The following is a 19,194-nucleotide window of genomic DNA, read 5'->3' as shown; positions in this document are numbered from 1 at the left end:
ACCAAACGTTGTACACCGCTTGTTTGTGTAAATAGACCAGGCTACGTTTTCATTCTACGCTGTTGATTCTTATGTAGCCTAAGTAACTAAATACGATCACGGTATGCTATCATAGTTCGTTTTTTGATGGGTTTCATCAGGTCCCTTTCCACAGTTGTATACAATCAAGCACCTAGATAATGAATGCATGGCGCTTGATTAATACTGTGGAGAGGGACCTTATGAAAGCCATGAATAGGCTACTGTTAGGAAATGGACTATATGAAGTATTGTACAGAAGTTGCGCTATAACGTTTGTGTTGTCTACATAGGCTACAATAGTATGTTTGCTTGGCCTACTCATTTCTGCCTATAAATTAAAGTGTAGCCTGGCACGTGAATCGAGCTTTCCAGTTGTACATAGTAATTTGTAGGAAAAAATGTGTCTGACAGACCTAGCAAGCTGTTTTATAGCAGTTGGTTATCAAGATACTTAGGCCTAGTATCAGAATGATCAGTCCTTACTCATATGATTATCAACAGCAACAACAAACCCATGCCTACAAAGTTTTCTAAGCTGCTTACGTTTTATATTGAAAAAAATATGATTAGCTATCAACTATCCTTAAACTGAAAACAATAAAACACAGAATTCTGCTTTGTTTGTAATTTAATATTATAGGCTAGTATTTATCTACCAGTAGCTTGATGGTGCAACAATTGTATTGTACTCTACCTTTTTTAATTGTCCTAGAATTGTAGAGAATTGTTTAAAAAGCTTAAACTGTTTACCATGGTATTCGTTAGGTTAAACATGTCAGCCTAATGTAACTAATGTAACTTCACTTAAATAAATAAGCTGTATTGAACAATTGTACAATTGCAGACATTCCTTGTATTGTTTTGGTATAGCTGTTAAACTTGCTTGCTTTTGTCTTTTAGGTTCCAGACCAGTGGTGATGACCATTTACATTGTGTGTGTGCCTGTCTGTGCACACCTGTCAACCATACATCTCTGACAATGTTGCTAGCAACATACCTACTAACATACATTCTTACAAACATGTGACCACATCTCAACATATCTGTGCACATACCATTTAACCATACTGAGACGTTTCTGAGATCTACACTGAGACATTCTGAGAACTATTGTTGGAACCTGTGAATCATATTTGTCAACCATTCATCATACCTGTGCTGTAACATCTGTGAAATTTAGTTATGCTGTTAGACCTCTGTTTTTAGACCTGAGCTGTGCTGTGTGAAAATGAAGATTCTAACTAAGTTCTGTCTAAAACTGATCATCCGAAGAGCTGACTCTTTTATTCTTCAGTATATCACCATTCAAGTTCTGTAAGAATGCAAATTCAGTAGACATCTGTTTTCTCCCATATCATTATTGGTTAACTTTAAAATTGGTTTCAACAACTTTGATTTTTTTGACTTGAAGCTTGCATTGGTTGTTAAGTGTTCATTAGTGTGTTCTGAGTATCACTCTGCTGTTTCTGCAGTACTGTATTAAAACAAAGAATGTTGATCAATATTGAATTGACCATTTATTTTTACTGACTGTCATATACTCTAAGCCAGTGGTTCCCAAACTTTTAACAGGCATGTACCCCCTGAGACATTATGATCTTCCGGAGTACCCCCAACACCACCAATTGTTAACAAGTTTTTTTTTTAAATGTTTTATTAATATTTATTTTTATCAATTTTGTCGAGAATAGTGAATAGGATCATAAACATATGATACAAATCTCATCAATAGTCAACATAGGCTATGATAGGCCTACAAATGTGCTGAATATAATGATTTTAAATAGATCTGCACCTAATCTCACACACAATCGTCTTGTTGAATGCAGTGATCTTATCTGGTGCTTGTCTTTGCCTTGTAACTGGAGATTTAACTCATTGAGCTTTCCAAATATATCGCTAAGATAGGCCAGCTTCGTCAAGAAATGTTCATTAGTGAACGTGCTTGCAGATTCAAACATGCACTCTTCCTCCAAGAAGAGGCGACTCGGAGCTCAAACACGCGACAGCACTTTACCTCGGGAAAGCCACCTTGCCTCGCTGTGAAACAGTATAGCCTTTTGGTCAGCTCCCATCTCGTCTCAAAGTGCGGAGAATAGACACGCTTTTAAGGGCCGGGTTTTGATGAAATTACAACTAAGCTGCCTTGACACGAGCGCTTCCCTATGAATAACACAGTGCGTCCATTGCGCATCGGGTGCTACCTGGGCCTAGGCTACAGATAAAAAAATAAATAAATAAAACTCCTGTTTTTCACGTCAGTTCGCGCCCCACCTGGCATGTCTCCGCGACCCAGTAGTGGGTTGCGACCCACAGTTTGAGAAACGCTGTTTTACCCTCTCTGTCTCCACTCTCAAATATTTTGTTAATGCATAGAAAATACGTTTTTAATGTGCAGTGCAAATGCGGAAGTTAAGTTATCAATGTGGGATAGAGAAAATGTTTGAAAAGGCATACTGTACAGGGTGTCCGCGCGGTAGTAAAAGGTAGTAAATAGAATCTACCAAAATTAAGGCCCTTGAAAGGTAGTAAAAGGTTATAAATGCAATTTGACTTGGTAGTAAATTTTTCATCACCACCTCAATATATAATGAGTTTACATTTTTTGATTAATATTTGTGTCATGTTTTAACTTCATCTTACCTAATTAAAAAATATATACGTGCTAACAGGACCTGAGTCAGTCGGAGTTGATAGCAATGGCGTAAAAGTAAATTGTGTAGAGTTCCGTGGTTGACAGCCTATCAGCGACGCCAACAACATTTTCGCCTCAGTTAATATTACCAGGGATGCAAACAGCGCGCTTTTCGGTGCCTCCTTCACGTTCCTTTGGGCGACTTATATGAATCGTGCAGATCCGAAGAGTTTTTTTGGGCGGGGGATGCAGGGATGCTTTTTGGCGACTCTCGTTTTTTTTCACGTCATCTAGGCCCTACCGCAGGCTACCAGAGGAACCAGAGCAGCGTGTTTATCATATGGGCCTGCTGGTCAAATGCCCGGTGCTTCTGTCACTCATCTGATAATATTTGTTCATGTAGCAAAGGAGCGGTAGATGTAGGCTAGCCTATCACTCTGATAGCAGCTAAGAAAATATAGGCTACACTCACTCCATTACCCACTGAGCAAAGAGACGTTGATACGACGTCTTTTCTAAGTCATTTTTGGACGTCAAATGTAAGTCACCTGGACGTGCAGACTGTTACTCCAGGCGACGTCTTTTTTCGACGTCTATTGAACGTCCATTTATGACGTCCACAGTACGTCCGTATAGGAGCTATTTCTAGTCCAAATGTGGTCTTCATGGACATTTTTTCGACGTCATTTTGTGGACGGTTTTTGACGTCATCTTTGTGGACGTCTTTTTGACGTCAAATTCAGACTCATTTTAGACATTGATTTTATACTGTACTGCTTATAGTTTCTATGCATAACTGTAGTCCTGTCACGGCCCTTTTACTACTGCAGGTAAACGGTAATTCCCCAGACTCACAAACACATGAGGCTCAAGAATAGTTTATGCTTTTATTGCAGTTACTAAAATTTACATAGAGGACTCACAGCAGCCCAGCTATAAACATTGCAGTCCCGTCGCAAGCACCCCCAACTGGCAAGCAGAAACAGATTAATAATGCAGGTAAATAAGTTATCTAGGTGAATATACATTCAAAATACTGAGAGGGCACAGCAATTCATAATTCAACCCACACACAAAGATCAGATTATGCTACACCTTAAATTCAGTTCCGCTCACCCAACCTCTTCTGTCCACTCTGCGTTTACAGCTGGGCTGACGAGTCACGTAGACAACAGACACAACACATAAAGGAATGTCCGCTGGTCGGCCAGAGTTTTAAAAGAATAGTCCACAGGACGCGCTCCGATGTAGCCGGTACTGCACTGTCGGCGCCAGGTCATCCACAAGTCCAAATCAGGGCGGATCCTTCCCTGAATGTACTTCGGTTGTTCAGCAGACACAGTCAACGTTACATCCGGCGGTGTTCATTGGCACTTCCAGCATTCCCCCAGATCGCGTTGTTGCTCGGCTGATGAAACCTAAGCTGCAACGGACAACAAACATTTATGAGCCACCAGCCACTTTGTCTACCAACTTACTAATGCATAGCAAGTAGGGCTACAGAAATATAACTTCCCTTAACAGGGTACTTAGCTTGCGTTGATGGTGGGCTCTCTGCCGTTGTGCCAGTTGCTGTCGCATCTCCCTCTCAAGGCCCCCTCCTGCTGGTCACCTCGCAAGCTCATATAAAGCACCAGGCCAGGTGAAAGCAAGTGGTTAATCAACCAATGTGAATGAACCCCTCCCCCTTCACAGGTGCACAAAATCAGTCTATTACATCCCCATCAGTCCTCTCCAGGTGTCCCTAGTCAGTCCAATACACAGCCACTCAAGGAGTCCATTAACCCAAATGTTAAAATACACAGCAGGTAACAGCAAAAACAGTGTAACATGCATAGCAATAAGCTGCACATACACCATGCATACACGACAGTCCCATTTCAGAAGGTGGCATGCTGTTCCAGTTAATTTTCCTATAGCTTTATTTGACTTTCTCACCAGCAGATGGTAACTGGAAATGCATACCAAGACATACATTTCCACTTCAAATCTGCTGTCGAGCCAAATGAAGCTTCAGTAAAATTAACTGGAACAGGTTCCTACCTTCTGGACACCTTACAGTCAGATTAACAATAAATCACAATCCAATCCCGACTGTTGTTTCCCCAATCTTTACTGCAAACATGACCAGATTCACCTAATGAAAATAAAAACTAATTCTGGGCTCTTTTTTTTTACACATATGCACTCAGCGTTCTCAGGGCAGCAGTCCTCACATCATAACGCCTGCAAACAGAGGGAACAGAGGGAGACTAAAATTAATAAGTTGCAAAACACACAGAACACAAAAAGACCATCACTGAAGCACTACTACTAAGGTGCAAGTCAGGTACATCAAACAAGGGGCAAATAAGGGCTATGAAATGAAGAACATGAAGTCAAACCCTACTTCACAACCTAAAGTGTATCATACCCCCAATTCCCATGTATAATTGTTTTACTGGTCCTCTTTTGTATTTAAATATCAATACTACATGCATATTAAATGTAAATAATGTTGTCTACCTAGGCCTATGTCTCATGGAAATTATCTAACGTTAACAACTCTCATCTGTGTCTGTAGAAGCTAAGTTGATATTAGCCTGCATGGAGACACTTTAAATAACAGTTAACTTACTTGCGCCTGATATTTCATTCAAACTAAAACTACATTCACAATGACATCTTACACAGATGTATTTTTGGATATGATATTAACTACCATTCCAGATATCCAACATAATGGTGAAGTTAGCTATTGGAAAAGTTAACATTAACTCCGTCAACGTTAGCGATTCTTAGCTCGCTAACGTTAGCTAATTGCTAGCTAGTTCTAACATGACTTAGTTCGGTTTTGGTTAACATTACACTTTGAAACCAATATATTTATAATAAATTCGCGTTTTCAATTGGCATATGCAGAAGTACTGTAATTCTTACCTTGGATATGATGATGGCAGAGTTTGGACAGCTCACACAAGCAGAAAAGTAATAGTTGAAGTTACTGGATTTGAAAACTGAGGCAGGGGATGAACGTTAGAAATCGCCCCACAATGCTGTGCGGTTCAAGTGCAATTCAAATTGCTGTCAGAGGGTTAAATGCAGAGCAAGACTGAGAGGCAAACATTTAAAAACTTGTTGAAAGTGTCTTTTTTTATCAGCAATCACCAAATGAAAGCTAGACAAAGCCAAAACGATTTCTTTGCAACTAGTAGACACAGGAGTTGCATAGCCTACATGCTCATTCCTTATGGTATTTAACTCTCAAAGAATTTGTTGCAGTTCGCAATTTTCAGTAAAAAAGTGACTTAATGTGCCTGACATTTTTATTGTAGTCTACTCTTGAGATGTTGACCTTAAAATACTCAGTAAGTTAACCCATTACTTAGGCTACCAGTGACCCAGACAGTGGGTAGAATACCATGTTGGAGATTGAGTTCCAAACCACCAAGCCTGTGGCTGGATTATGGACATTTTTTTTTAGAGTGTACAAGGCCTATTACTACTACTAATAATAATAATGATCACATTCATCATGTTGGTAAGAAAAATGTTGGTATTTTACATTTATTTTGTATTACTACTAGCCTACTGCTAAGCTGCTACTACTACTACTACTACTAATAAATTACTTAAATCATGTTAATTCCCTGCACCTGTTTTAGACGTCCAAAAAAGTGACCTACACCGACGTCCAAATGTTCAACTACATATTGACGTACAAATGGGGTCATTATTAGACGTCCAAATAGTGGACCTAGTTTGCACGTCGTTCTAAAGTTCAGAATTGGTCATGGACCGACGGACGCAATATAGACATCATCTCAACGTCCATACGACGTCCAATGTTTAGTGGGTAGGAGGCAACTCTCAGTTCACACTAGGCTATTTCAGCTGGAAGTTTTAACAACTGTGTACTTGACTAGTGTGTAAGCTTTCGTTCAGCTGACAGTGGCGCTGCCATCTGACTGATCATCCAGAACCGTGCAATAATGAAATTATTCCACCTAGCCCATCAGTAACAAAGTTCGAACTAGTCACTGACATACTAATCGACAATTTTTTTTAAATGTAACCTAGACCCACTGTAGTATCTAATGTTACGTGGGAATTGCAAGAAAACGAGTGAAAACAATTCACTTTTAACCACGCAAGTGCGTGTGTCATTTATTGTCGATCAACAAAAACAGCATGGAGTTAAAACGTAATTTAAAGTCGCAGACATTTAAAGGGACATGAAACTCAACTCGACACTACAAAAAAGCATTGTTGTTGACAATGACAATAATGATCACAATTAGAAATTGTTAGTATACCTAATATTGATTTACCTTATAGCAAGTAGTAGGCTAAGTGGCGCTTTGCATACCCCCCCCCCCCTCCAAAAAAAAAGGGCTGCTGCTTGATGTCGTGTTGGTTGTAAAAAATATTGTGGAGGTAGTAAAAAAGGTAGTAAAAAGTAGTAAATTCAACTCTATGATTCCTGCATATACCCTGCTGTAGGCTATGACTTAGATCTTTTTTCGCGTACCCCCTGAAATCAGTCCACGTACCCCTGGGGGTACGCGTACCCCAGTTTGACAACCGCTGCTCTAAGCTAACATCTAAACAAGTAAGTGGTTTTCAAGAATACTGTAAGACTATGTAATCTGAATAATCATACTGTAAGTAATATAATGTTATACACAGCTTTTTTGCATTTACATGCAATGGTAATTCCCTGGAATTGCATTTTCTAGTTATTTATATGCAACATCAACTTAGTCGATGAATAAAGACCCCTGTATGGGGCGGAGCTATTGGTTCACTATAGGGGGGCGGTGACCTGTAGTGGGTCCCTATATATTTATCCTAACATCCTTTTTTTATTTAGTCCACTTCATATTGTGCTTATTAGAGGCTGAGGCATTTTGTTTTCCGTTGAAAATGTATAGACACAGTTTAATTTCACTATTTTGACAGTCGGCTAGCCTATAGGCCTAGGCCTACTAACAAACGCATTTCATTTGAAAAAGCAACATGATCCAATCGTTAACAACTAAGTGCAACTACAGCTCTTTTAACACATCCAAAAGGGCACTGCACTTTTGCCTGTTTAGGCTATTTGTTTGTTTTTGTTCTCTCGTGGGTCGTGACTTTTCCATGCTGCGATATCTGGGTTGAAAGAAGACATGCATGCTAGGCTTTCTTTAATTTATTTTTTATACGATTTGGCAACACACCAAGGCAGTAACTCCGCTGACACTAACAGCCTATCATCTATCGAAGTTGTGTTTAGTGTGTTAACATTGACATGTCCCCGTGAACGAATAGGGTAGGTTTTTACCGTTTAGACTGTGCATCGGGGCAGCCTATCCTGCGACGATGCGAACTGTGATCAGGCGTACCTGCGGGTGTACGACCGTACGCACTGTAGCCTACCATCAGGCAACTCAACAACAAGAGACAATTTCCCCTGTGTGTGTATTCACACCAAGTTAGCCCACCATAACTTCACAACTGCGCAGTATTAGCTGCTCGACAATAGGCTATTTACAATTTTCTGTAAAGTAGCCTAAAGTTTGTAAACACGTTATCAAAATCAACTTAATGCACGCACCTTGTTTGAGCAGGAGAGAGAATAGCCTAACAAACGCACGCAGCAATTACAGAAGTTGTGGGCCAGGGCCTACTAAACATAACTGGGCAACTTGTTGCTTTATTTGATCTATGGATGCCTGTTATCATGCACGAACGAAACTGGAAAAATATTAGTAAGGCTTAATGTTTCATTGCGCGCGTGGGGGGGGGGGTCTCTAGATGGGTGTGCGTACCATAGCATTCATTCCTGCTGGAGCGCCTGAGAGTGATTGCTGTTGTCGCGGTAAGCTGATGCTCCTGTAAATAGACACAGCGTAGACCAGACCTACTTGGTCGCTTCATTTTCTATTTTCTGTAATAAATGCAGCCTGTAGTCTAGGCTACTTCGGCAAACCCAGACCGGTTGTGGCATCAGTTTCGCTTTTAAAACGCAACAGTGTAGCGAGAGGGAGAGTGCGGGCTGTTTACAGTAATTTGCAGTATGACAGACGAACTCCCATTGTGAGCGCACTCTACGGACCAGTGGCATTTTTAGTAGCATTTTCTTTTATTATTTCTTCCCCCAGCAATCAGTACAAATAAGCATCGATAAATACAAAAATTAATCAAGATAGATTTGGCCATTTGTAGCTGATTGCAAGCGGTGGCAAGCGAGCTAGTCACTACAGCCAAACAATTTGCTGTTTTCCCGTCCACACCCCCGAGGCCAAATTTCATTGAGTGAAAATTGTGAGGTGTCCCGCTGTGTGGAAACTTACCATTAGAAAACAACAGTATATTTAGTATGCCCTTTTTTATTTTCATCTGTATGATGTAAAAGTATGTTATTTTCCAAAACATTCATGAAATCAATTCCGGGGAAGTGTTAAGATGATAATCATGATGTAGGATGTTGACTTTCTGTACTCAAGGTATGAATCCATTCAATCAGCAAATCAAGAGGTGTGTAGATCTGGAAGATCAGAAGTCTGGTTCGGTACTGGGGCCTGGGTGATGAAGGTGTGGTGGGAAAACTCATCTGCAATTCTGCAAATAAACATATGACTCAGGAAAACATCCTCTACAGAGAGCTTGTTTGGTTGTCACATTTTTTTACCTCTTCATAGTACAAATCACACCTGACTGTTTAAAAGCAATTCTCAGTTTATATATAATAGCGAGCTGAGTAACATCCTGAAATAAATAAACACGGCAATTTACATCTCTACAAATGGTTTCATGTTATTTCATTTTCATGTAGATGTTGACAGCATACAGGTATATGTACATCATTTTCATTTCCTTTAACCCATTGGGACATTGTCTCTTTTAAGGGTAATTTCAATTTGGTCATTAAGAGCCTTATATGCATGCTATATATCTTTGAGTTTTTTCCTTGCTACCCATATCTGGGAATATATGATCTGATAATACTTGCATGTTTCTTGTATTAGCCTTTATATCGTGTTTCAATTTGTGTCTCAAACTGTTTTCATGTTTTTGCATAGGGCAAAATACAGGTACATTTAAAGATATCAATATAAAAAAAAATTTCCCCCTATAATTTATTTCAAAAACTGAAACTTTCATATAATCTAGATTCAATATACATGAAGTTGAAATGGAATCAAAAATCTAGAACCTCAAAAAATTAGGAAATGAATACAGTCAATATACAGAATTATTGACTGTATACATTTCCTAATTTTTTGAGATTCTAGATTTTTGATTCCGTTTCAACTATATGTTTGTGTGTATATGAATATATGTGTGTGTGTGTGTGTATATATATATATATATATATATATATATATATATATATATATATACACACACAAACACACACATATACACATACAGTTAAGAACAATTATTCATACCCCTGGCAAATATTGATTTAATGATGATTTTCTCTTGACCAATATGTTTGTTCTGACTGAAAATGACACTGCCACATGCCAAAAGATTGTAAGACAATGTGAGGGACGAAAGAACCTTAAGACGCCCACCCAAAAGCAGTTCTTTCGTCCCTCATTCAGTTCACTCAAAGAACTCAATACCCATGCACGAAGTTAGAACGTTAAGGCAATGGACTTTTAAGATAAATACTCTACTGTTATTGACCACATACATTATTGATCTTGTTTTGTCTTATTGTTTTCCTGTAGGTAATTTTATGGTTGAGGAAACGTCCTTCTCTGACCATTTACCTGTTTTATTTAACCTTGTCATCTCTAACCCTGTGCAGGCGGCTAAAGCGTCAGGCGTCAGCTGCTCAGTTCTCTGACCTTTTTGTCAAAAAGGCCATTGCTACTACCATGTCCTCAGCCTCCTCTGCCTCATCCAGCCCAGATGATATGGTTGCTCTTCTCCACTCCTGCTCAGACATTCTTGATATGGTGGCTCCTCTTTGTCACAAGTGTCCGAAATTTAAATCTCAAGTCTGGTTAGATGATGCCTCCTGCTCACTCAGGCAGGCCTGCCGGAGAGCTGAAAGGAAATGGCTAAAAGACCGTCTTACAGTCTCCCATGACATTTTTAAATCTACTTTAGCATTCTTCCAGGCAGCCGCCAAAGCAGCCAGAGCTAAATACTTCTCTGATATTATTAATCAACATGCTAACAGACCCAAAATTCTGTTTCACACTATTAATCAAATCACCAACCCTCCACTCTCACCGGCTCCCTTCACAAGTATTGATGCTTGTGAGAAATTTAAGAAATTTTTCATTGATAAAATCGAAAACATCAGAGCACTGTTCTCTCCCCCTCCTCTGCCTTCCCCCCCAGTTAAGGTGTCTTCAGGCCCTTTATTTACTTTCAGTCACTTTGCTGATGTATCGCTAGCAGATCTCAAGGACATAGTCCTCTGTATAAAACCCACATCTTCCCCTGGTGATGTTGTCCCCTCTCCTATCTTGAAAGATGCCTTTGATGTGTTGGGCCCTTCCATACAGCTAGTTATCAACTCCTGTTTGACATCTGGTGCTGTCCCTGCCTGCTTTAAGCATGCGGTGGTCCAACCCCTGCTTAAAAAGCCCAACCTGGATGCAAATTCTTTGAATAATTACCGCCCCATCTCTAAACTCCCTTTCCTTTCCAAGGTACTGGAGAAAGTAGTGCTGGCCCAGTTGCTTCCCTTCCTGACTGAGCATAACATCCTTGAGCCCTTCCAGTCAGGTTTTAGAACACTCCACAGTACTGAATCGGCTCTGCTAAAAATCACCAACGATCTGCTTCTCACTCTAGATTCAGGTCAAAATGCAATCCTGGTTCTATTGGACCTCAGCGCAGCGTTTGATACTGTGGACCACAACACCCTCCTTACCCGTCTTGAGGACTGGGTAGGCATAAAGGGGACAGCACTACTTTGGTTCAGCTCCTACCTCAGACACAGAACCTTCTCAGTATCCCTTGGTTGCTCCTCTTCCTCCTCAGCTCCTGTTTCCTATGGGGTCCCGCAAGGCTCCATTTTGGGCCCTTTGCTGTTCTGTTTATACATGCTCCCCCTTGGTGACATCATCCGGCAATATGACATCTCTTTTCACTTCTATGCTGATGACACCCAGCTATACCTGCCCTTAAGATCTGATAACTCCATTCAGCCTCTTCTGGATTGTCTTTAGGATATTAAGTGCTGGATGAATAATAACTTTCTTCAGCTAAATGATAATAAGACAGAGGTCATAATTTTTGGTCCTTCTAAAGCTAGACCCCTGATTGAAGGAAAATTAGCCCACCTCTCCTCTTTTGTCAAGCCACATGCCAAAAATCTAGGTGTCATCCTTGATTCAGAGCTCTGTTTTAAAAGGCAGATTAGTTCTGTTATCAAGAGTAGCTTCCATCAGCTGAGAATTATTTCCCATCTCAAACCCTCTCTGTCTCAGATTTTTATGAACAGAATTCATGCATTTGTTACATCCCGGTTAGATTATTGCAACTCCCTCTTCTTGGTCTCCCCCAGTCCCAACTTTCTCGTCTGCAATTGGTACAAAATGCAGCTGCTAGGATGCTTACTGGCACCAAGAAAACACATCACATCACCCCTGTTCTGGCCTCCTTACACTGGCTCCCCGTTAGCTTTAGGGTCCACTTCAAAGTCCTTCTGATTGTTTATAAGGCATTACATAGGTTGGCTCCCTCATATATTTCAGACCTCCTCCATCCCCTCTCAGCATCCAGGTCCCTTAGATCTGCCGACAAGGGTCTTCTCTCTGTGGCCCGCACCCGCCTCAAGCAAAGAGGCGATAGAGCTTTTGCGGTAGCAGCCCCACGTCTGTGGAATTGTCTGCCTCCAGATATTAGACTGTCTCCCTCCATCACCACTTTTAAATCAAGACTAAAGACCCACCTTTACTCCTTGGCCTTCCCTGCTTCCTAGCTGTCCATCTCTCTCCTCTCTTCTTCATATTCAAGTGTCTTCTGTACTGTTGCTATTTATTTGTTTAGGGTTGTCTATTTGTCTATTGTATTTCTGTATTTGTCTTGCTTCTCTATGTGCTTGCCTTTTATATTTTGCTTGTTCTGATTTGCTTTTATTTTTTATTTTTTAGCCATATCCTCTGTGCAGCACTTTGGTCAGTGGAAACTGTTTTAAATGTGCTCTATAAATTAAATTTACTTACTTACTTACTATATTACTTGCGAGTTGAGACTGATTTCATGTATTTATATGCATTTATTATATTATCTGGATTTTATAGTTCTTTGGATGTCACTGGCACTGTCTACCGTTATTTCACGTCACTGGCAATGGGTGCGTGTAGCCCAGATGTTGAGGCTGGCTGGCTGGATTGACCTGCTAATGGGTGGGTTGCTATCGTCTTTACATAATTATTGTAAAATGAACATGTCCTAGGCTCATAGGCGGTGTAGGCTAGCCTATTGGCTATTAGCTAAACTTCATGTCTGATTGGAAATGACGGGCTGGCTGCAGTACGTGCTGGGTGTTGTGAAATCTGAATAGATATGAAGTGAAGGATCCAGTTGTTTATTGAGTTTGTGGTTGTATTAATCTTGTTAGGTGCATAATGCCTTTTTAAATGTCCCCGCTTGCAGTTGTTTAGGCCTTCCATTCATATTTTCAAAGTAATTTTGTTTGGGAATGACCAGCAACACCTGGCTGCAATACAGCAACAGTGTAGCTGAAGCAAAGATTATACATAGGCGGAGCAAGATATTTCATCAGGATCCACTTCCAGGAACCCAGATCGAAAATTCCCCTTTATGCAGACCAGAGGAAGCGACTGTTCCATTCAAGTCTATGGCCATAGCTCAGAATTTCACCACATATAATAAGATTTTGGTTCTATAGAGTTAAGAATGTGAATTGTGGGCACATTTTCATGACCCTCAAACCCTTTTGACCATTTCAGGTACAGTTTCAGCATTTTTGTGCAATCCAGTCTGGAGAAAATCGACCTTATATCAGGTGTGCGCCTGTTATTTTTCTTGCTGCTGTTGGCCGGTTGCTACGTACGCTCATTAATATGTCAACGATGCGTCTCTTTATTCAGACAGGACTCGGATCCCCATTTTGGGCCCAGACATGAACTGCGATAGCCTGACGTTGTCATATTCAAAATTCTAGTCAGAATATGAGTCTTATACTGCTCCATTGGGATGTGATTATGGGGTGTGTTTCAACCGATATCCTATAGGAAAAACACCCGAACCATCCTTCTTCTCCACAATTGCCTTAACATTGTTTTCTGGTCATTTTTTAAAAGCTATTGCACTGTCAATATCTTCTACAACAGACGCAATGGTGAAATCTAATGTCGACCTATGAGCAACAGCGTTACATCTGCCCTCTATTAAACACAGTTGCATTTTTAGCTCTGAACAAAACCGTTCGGGAGTTTTTCTGGTCCGAACCACTCTTGTTCGGGCATAGTTGCTCCAGAACGGAGCAATGCCAGACCGAACTTCCCGACCTCAAATGTTGTGGTCAGGGCTAAGTTCGGCTGGCACCCAGGCTAGAACTACGACAAACTATCTTGCTCCGCCTATGTATAATTTTTGGCTACAGCAATGAAAAAAATCCTGGTACTGCCACTGCTCTAGCTGCTGGCTCACCCAGACCTTCTGGCCTTCATGTCAGTTTCTGGCCTTGCAGGAGCCCATGTAATGCATCCTGCATCACCTGTATCTGATGTTGCAAATGCTCAACCTGCCCTACACACAAACTTGCGCTTACGGGAGTGCTTTTTGACAACTGTCCTTCGCGCCCAATCTTCCTCGGTCCCCTCACTTTCAGCCAGTGGCTCCTGACCACTAAGGGTACAAAAGAAGAGAGGGTATCCTCATCCTCCAACATAATGACAGAAGAGGTAATGGTGGGTCGGTCCAAGCAAATCAGTTCATTCAAACAGGTCTTTAAAGTGAATGAACTGTACTGATTTGCCTTTCCACTTCTTGTTCGTTCGTTCGTTCCTTCCTTTGATCGCTGTGTTCAGTGGTGAATCCGTGAATCACACTGACCGACAAGAGCCAAACCTATCGTATGCTGTTGTCTGTATTGATCCTAAGACGTTCTCATTGAATTAGCCAATGAGGGGCAGAAAAGCATAGCAAAAAAATCTACTTAGCGAGTTGGTTAAAATTTACAGTAAATACCATTGCAATAGTAAATGCATGATGTCTATGTATTTTCTGTGTTATGCAAGTTTAATAAAATCTTATTGCCACCTTTTTGAATGGCTCATCAATCTGTCTCGTTCGGTTCGTTCTCAGGCACAGAATGGCAATAACATTAGCCGCGCTACTCTGAAGACGCCATTGTTTTGCGCACTAGTCTGCAGTAGTAATATAGGCATTGTAGGTCATTTTTTAAGTCTAAAGTCTTTAAGTCTTTAAATCTTTATGCTTTTACTCTATTAAAGTCAACCAGAGCATCTCATGTCATCTGGTTAAGGCAGATCCATTCATGTCTCTCACATGCAACATGTTTCTCTTTCTGCTTCCTCTTGTTCATCTCGTTCGCGAATCCTTTCGTTCGCGAGTCAGCGTTTCTCTTCGTTCGTAGCTTGCTAGCTCCACATTAGCGGTGGATTTTACATGTCCATGTTAGTTCAAAAACATAAAAATAGCGGTTATTTCATGATTATGTGCACTTTTAATCAACAGTGGCCATAAGTGTGAAAAACACGAGACTAATGGAAAAAAGGCTTCGCCCCCCCCCCCCCACCACTACTACTGCAAGCTACTAACGTTTATTTTTTATCTCGTTCGCGAATCAGCATTTCTCTTCGTTCGTAGCTTGCTGCCTTCACTAGCTTGCGGCTTGCTTGCAACTGTTCTTTCCTCTCATGTCATTCTAGTTAAAGGGGGTTGAAGCCTTTTTTTCATTAATCTCGTGTTTTTGACATGTTATTATGTTTATATTATTATGTTTTGAACTACTACCATGACCTTGTGTTCACCGTTGTGAACTTGACCGTGAACGATAGTTTGAAAGTTCCAGACTCGCTGCCAGACAACATTGTGCAGAACATGTGACTGAACGAACTGGTGAACGAATCAGAAGAACGAATCATCTTGGCGAACTGAACGACGCAAACTGTGTCATGACAACGAACAATAAAATCCACCTCTTAAAAGAGGTCTGTTTAGGCTAGAGTTGCTTTTGTTCTCCAAGACAAAGAGGCTCCCCAAAGCTAAATTTAGCTAATATTAAGTTGGCTTGAGCACGGACAAAGAGGCCCTCAGAGGCTTAACACACCTTAACAACTACTTGAGCACAATTAGTACCCAACTGCTTTGGCTATGTGCCAGAATAACTAATGAATACAGAAAACACAGAAGTTTTATATGTATAACTAAACAATACTGATCAATAGTCACTATACAAAGGATACGCCGAAGTTGCTGGGGCCCAATGTAAGCTGTGGCGACAATGTAAGCACAGCGCTCTAACCAAGGGGGTGTCACAGCAGGCAAAAGCTTGTCCGTCTAACTGCGTAACTTGCCCAAAATAGCTGTGTTGCATGCCTACTCTGTGACTTACTCTTTAGCAAGAGAGGGTCCATTCTGTTTCCTAACTTGAAAACTACTTACGTGTCTTCGCTCCGCTCATTCTAGGAGGCAAAAAAAGGAAGTGCCGGTGTGTACACACCTGTTATATTAAGGTTTTTCATGTGAGGTTCTGTAACACTTTGTTTACCTCCACCTGTTAGGCAAGGAACGTGTTGAACCTATTAAATGTTGTTGTCTGCAGATGCCTCTCGGTAGGCTACATCTCTGCATTTCATCAATATCTGATGTCAGACATCAATATATATATAATCAACCAGAAAAAGTCAGAATGTGAGATTGTTAAAGCTCATTTATTTTATGAAACGATTAGCCATTGCAGCATATACTAGGCTGTTATGGTAGCTCACAACAGTGTTTAAATATGCTAACATTATTATTTTGGTCATAATATGGAGTTGATAAAACGGGTAATAGTATGAATGGGATAGTTCATAAATTGCTTATTTCTTATTATGAAGCATTAGGTTCAACAGTGGTGTTTGAGGTTGCACTTTTAAGTTCAGTTATGTTTCAGTTAGCCATGCTTAAATATTGCACTTTTTTCCTTAATAGCTCTCTGGCAATTCATCACTGGCCATAACAGTAAACAGTAGGCTACATCATAGGCTTTCTTGAGAATAAAACACTTCACAGCTGCTAACCATCACCATCCTCCACAGCCATTAGGATCGGATGGAAAACGATCTTTCGTTGCCTTTTTGCTTAATATTGTAAAAAAACAACTGTTACACAAGTGGCCGGCATCTCTCAGTTAATATTTTATATTAAAATGTTGAAGCTATTTGTAACTATTGTAACTGTGTAGTCTATGCAACCCGACTGTTGTAGACTTGCCTACCATTCTGCCTACCATTCCAGTTGTAAACAAACGGTGATGTGACATTATGACGTAGGTGCAACACCTTAATACGGGCTAATTCATTGATTCGGTATTATGCTTGCGAAGACGGTGTCACTGGCCCTTGCCGTTTTTCTGCCATATTGGATTTTATTGAAAGCGAAACTAAACGTTCAGCTTCGAAATAAGGGCTACCCTCAATGAATTCCCAAGAAATAAATAAAGGTTAAATGAATGAATTAATAAATAAATGATAATCAAAGAATGTTTCCAGATTTAGGGTGATTTGACATGAAATAATCAATCAGGTTTGATAGATCTTACCCTGGAGCACTGTTGCTTTGTTCCTGTTCACTTAAAGCTTTCAAAGTCTGGGCTGGTTTTCTGTTAAGGAGCAAGAGCAGTTACAGTACACAGTCAGTGGAAACATATGGTAAATTTATACAAGAAAGATTCCCAATTCTCTGATTTCATATGGAAAATGAGTCCAAAACAAAAAATATCAAGAGGTACCATTTCACTATTTTCTTAGTGCTGTGGTCAATGGCCACTGTCGGCATCTGACAAACATCAACTAATGCCAACGTTTTGAACTCCATTACTTTTAATGGAGCAAAGCCCACTGGTGGCGTCTGACGTGCGTCAACGCCAAAGTTTGGGAAAATCTCTTGAGCGTCAAATCCATAGACTCAAATGTTGCCACTAGTGGCTGTTGGCTTTAAGGTCAGCAAAGTGGGCTTCCTATCTGACCTATAAGCCATGTAAAACTATCTGCCATGTCCACAGTCACAACTGACCCCAGTTCTGTCACTACAAGCCTTTTAAAATGGTTCGGTCTAGGAATGAGTAGCCCTATATATATTTATAGTTAGGCTATAAATAAACAACATTTTATTTGATCATGCCTGTACCTAGTCCAGATAACAATATTATACAATTACCTTTGGTTTAAAAGTTCTCCAGGGTTGTAGCCTAACTAAATCGTGACTGAGAGACTACATACATTTAAATGTAAAAACATGGGTGCCTATGAGGGGTGCCAGTCACAGAAGGCACAACATCATAAAAAAACATCCCTGACTGGCAAGCAAGACACAAGCCAGTCCAATAGATACCAGACAGACTGAGAGAGATGTACTGCACACCAACTTAACCTTACTGTTATTTACCGCTATTAAAGAGAGCAGAGAAAACAAGTTTAGCTGATTGATGTTTCTACAATTCAATTTCTTTTAAAACACAGGGGTTAAAGCAGCACTACAAAGTTTTGGTCTAAAATTTGTTTTCCTCCTCCTATGGTAGATGATTGCTTTTGATTGGTGGATCGGTGTAGCCTTTTTTTTTGTATTGTTATAGTGGATGGAATCCACTATCTTGAAATCTCCTGGCTTATTATTAGGGGTCCGAGCAGTGTAGCTGCAGGACCCCTATTGTTTCTGTACTGTTCATTTTTGGCCAAAATTCTGTAAAAGTCATACTGCAGCCTAAACCATAACTCCAAAACTCTTCAAATGTTCAAGTATGGTTACCAGTACCCCCCTCTACCCATAACCCAAAATTTGGGGTACTGCACCCAAAGGTGGCGCTATTGGAAAAAAAAGTTAATTATGCTAATTTCTTACCAGATTGACCTAGACTCAAAATTATTTCATAATATTAATCTCTAAACTCAGATGCATCTTTTTGGCCCTGGTCTTATGGTCTAAAAATGTTTACTTTTGACACAATTTCATGGAAAAGCCAAACATTATAAAAAGTTTCACAGGCTTCAAAAATTATCACATCTTCACCAAAATTCTCACAGACAATGTTTAGACCAAGCCTCACACAAGTTATCAACTCAGCCCATTTCTCCTATATCACCTATATTCCTATATGAGTATTTTTTCCCCCTTGGATAACAACCATACAACCATCATTAGGTGGATACCATTAACAGTGCACATTTTCAGATCTCTACTCTTTTTTTATAAAGCCCTTAATTCTATTGTCAAATGTATGCTAGGAATTTTCTTGATGTGTGTTTGCCAACACACATTTTCACCATGTGAATGTGACTGCCCATTATTTAGGATTGGCAGTGGCTCAGTGGGATAATGCCTAGTGCTGGTGTTTGTTAGGTTGA

At 40.2% G+C, this 19,194-nt stretch overlaps 1 protein-coding gene across 1 annotated transcript in view; it reads right to left on the bottom strand.

Moving 5' to 3' along the window:
• Positions 1 to 8,932: 8,932 nt before the first annotated feature.
• The window catches only part of LOC143111315 (basal body-orientation factor 1-like), a 151,623-nt gene continuing 141,361 nt past the window's right edge, over positions 8,933 to 19,194 (bottom strand). Inside the window, exons 11-12 of the mRNA XM_076273522.1 lie at positions 17,394 to 17,453; positions 8,933 to 9,241 (exon numbers count right to left, since the gene is read on the bottom strand). Coding sequence (XP_076129637.1) covers positions 9,151 to 9,241; positions 17,394 to 17,453 — 151 coding nt within the window. The 3' untranslated portion in view covers positions 8,933 to 9,150. The remainder of the gene's footprint in view (positions 9,242 to 17,393; positions 17,454 to 19,194) is intronic.

The sequence above is a fragment of the Alosa pseudoharengus genome, unplaced genomic scaffold (assembly GCF_046254945.1).
Source record: "Alosa pseudoharengus isolate Yale_2024_CS ecotype anadromous, Long Island Sound unplaced genomic scaffold, YU_APseudo_1.1 YU_APseudo_1.1_scf_8, whole genome shotgun sequence".
NCBI classification, from domain to species: Eukaryota; Metazoa; Chordata; class Actinopteri; order Clupeiformes; family Clupeidae; genus Alosa; species Alosa pseudoharengus.
Note: the sequence above shows the minus strand (reverse complement) of the source record. Positions and strands in the feature narration are given on the sequence as shown.